The 2500-nt window shown below is 29.9% G+C and overlaps 1 protein-coding gene across 12 annotated transcripts in view; it reads right to left on the bottom strand.

Moving 5' to 3' along the window:
- LOC124953616 (stress-activated protein kinase JNK) overlaps nt 1-2500 on the bottom strand; it is a 173700-nt gene that overhangs the window by 12222 nt on the left and 158978 nt on the right. For 11 of the 12 annotated variants that reach the window (XM_047505238.1, XM_047505240.1, XM_047505239.1 and 8 more), the window contains 5 exons: nt 1436-1565; nt 923-1120; nt 606-740; nt 329-458; nt 1-67 (listed from right to left, as the gene is read on the bottom strand). The exon at nt 1-67 is cut by the window's left edge and continues 92 nt beyond it. In XM_047505238.1, coding sequence (XP_047361194.1) covers nt 1-67; nt 329-458; nt 606-740; nt 923-1120; nt 1436-1565 — 660 coding nt within the window. Of the gene's footprint in view, nt 68-328; nt 459-605; nt 741-922; nt 1121-1435; nt 1566-1860; nt 1997-2500 lie in introns of all 12 variants that reach the window. The other variant, XM_047505243.1, reaches the window with a different exon arrangement.

Below are 2500 nucleotides of genomic sequence, written 5' to 3'. Positions count from 1 at the left end.
TCCACATAATTCCTTACCGTTGGTTGCAACCGTTGCATGAATTCCTGCGCTGGAGTCCCCAGTTGCTCTATGTATATATATATATATATAAATATATATATATATATATATAATATATATATATAAATATATAAATATATAAATATATATAGAAAAATGATTTAATATGCAGATAATATTGTTCACAAAAATAAAAATATCGTCCGTTCATTTTTCCAATTTTCCATACGATCATAAAAATATTTATATTTAATAATAATATAAATATTTTTTGTAATATATTATAATATATATTTAAGATAAAATATTATAACGTATTAAAACTCACCGATTATTTTATTCCATTGATCGATGTGATCCGTACCAGGAAAAAGTACACCACCTCTGATCATTTCACCCATGATACATCCTACTGACCAAATGTCCACGTTTTCCTTATACCCCATACCTAATATCACCTATAAAAATTAAACGATATTATATTTACGAATAATAGAATTAAATCGACTATTTATATTTTTTATATAATACAAATTTTTCATTATCTTATTATTATTATTATTATTATTATTATTTGTTATTATTTGTTATTATAATTTAATTACCTCTGGCGCTCGGTAATACCGCGTTACCACGTATGGTGTCATCATAAACGTTGTCCCGGCAGTCCTCGCCAGACCAAAGTCAAGAATTTTTAACGTACAATCGGACTTGACGACGATATTGCTTGGTTTTAGATCCTGTTATTTATTTATTAAAAAAAAAAAAGAAAAAAAAAAAAAAGAAAATAAAAAAGAACGAAGGAATTAGTATTAACGTCATATAAATTTTTATTGCATACATTTAAAAACGATTGAAGATTTATAAAATATTTATATATGTATATATATATATATGTATGTGTATGTGTGTATATATTTACCCTATGAATGATACCAGCAGAGTGCAAATGCTTGATACCACATAGCATTTGGTAAAGCAGATAAGACATACGTTCATGATCCAGATCCATTTGGATCACCTGACACAGATTTGCGTCCATAAGCTCCATCACCAAATACACATCTTGAAACTCGTCCAACGATCGTTGCGGCGTAAATGCGTTCAAAAGACCGATTATCTGTAAGATAAAATCATCATCGAAGATATTAAAATCAATTATCTATAATAATGATTTTAATTAGGGTAATGTTTTTTTTTTTTTTTTTTTTTTTTTTTTTTTTTTTTTTTTTTTGGAGATCTCTATTATATATAGGCATAGGATAAAGTATTTAACGATAAAACGACAAAAAAAAAACAAAACAAAAAAAAAATAGATAGAAATTGTATATAATTATCTTTCTTTCTTTCTTGTTCTTTTTTTTTTTTTTTTCTTTTCTTTTCTCTTTGCAAACGCGTTTTATACCGTCGTCGTAAATCGAAATCGAATACATACGTTTTTGTGATTGACCAATTTCATGAGTTTGAACTCTCTGTAGGCTCTCTTAGCGTGTGTCACGTTTTGAAAAGGTCTTGACAATTTCTTAATCGCCACATTTTGCGCCGTGACCGTGTCGTATGCAGCGCTGTAAAACATTAGGAAGAAAAGAGAAGGCAAATTATTTGTTATATTCTTTTATTTTTATTTCTTTTTCTTTTTCTTTTTCTTTTTTTTTCTCTCTTCCAAACTATTAACGTTTCTCACGAAGGGAGACAAAAGTGACGTTTCGTAAATATTAGAAATTATTATTATCATTATTATCATTATTATTATTATTATTATTATTATTATTATTATAATGAATATCCATTCGATTTGTTTGAAGGGGGAGGTTGGGTAAGGGGAAGGGAAGTTAGAAAAGGATGATAAAGACGACTCACCAAACTACACCCTGTGCGCCGACGCCACGTGGCTCGACGTCGACGTATCTCTCAGGTATGCAAAGCTCGGTATCGCCAAAAACATGACGACGATAACCACTTCTAACGTTGGCAGGTTCCATTGCGTTTGTAGGCACTGCGTTAGCCATACCTTAAGTGTCTAATATTCCTCTTTCCTTTCTCTATCTCTCTCTCTCTCTCTCTCTCTCTTTCTTTCTTTCTTTCTCTCTCTCTATCTCTCTTTTTGCCTCTCTCTATCTCCCTCTATCTCTCTCTTTTTTTCTCTTTCTCCCTATCTCTCTCTCTCTCTCTCTCTCTCTCTCTCTCTCTCTCTCTCTCTCTCTCTATCTTTCTTCTTTTTTCACTCGAATTTGGCTCGTACGTAAATTAGGTATACACGGAGGTTCTAGCTACCAAATCAACGACAAGCACAACAAAATACTAAGGGAAAGAAAACGTGTCGTAAACGTTTGTTTTGTTTCAATCGACAAAAAGAGAATATATATGTAAATAATTATTACAATGTCTCGTTTAATTTTGTAATAACGTAAATAAAATAATTCAATGATCGAAAATATATTTCGATTATTCTAATTGATAACAGTTTATTATATACGAGAGGATTTTTCTTTTTTTCTTT

The sequence above is a fragment of the Vespa velutina genome, chromosome 13 (assembly GCF_912470025.1).
Source record: "Vespa velutina chromosome 13, iVesVel2.1, whole genome shotgun sequence".
In the NCBI taxonomy this organism is placed as follows: domain Eukaryota; kingdom Metazoa; phylum Arthropoda; class Insecta; order Hymenoptera; family Vespidae; genus Vespa; species Vespa velutina.
Note: the sequence above shows the minus strand (reverse complement) of the source record. Positions and strands in the feature narration are given on the sequence as shown.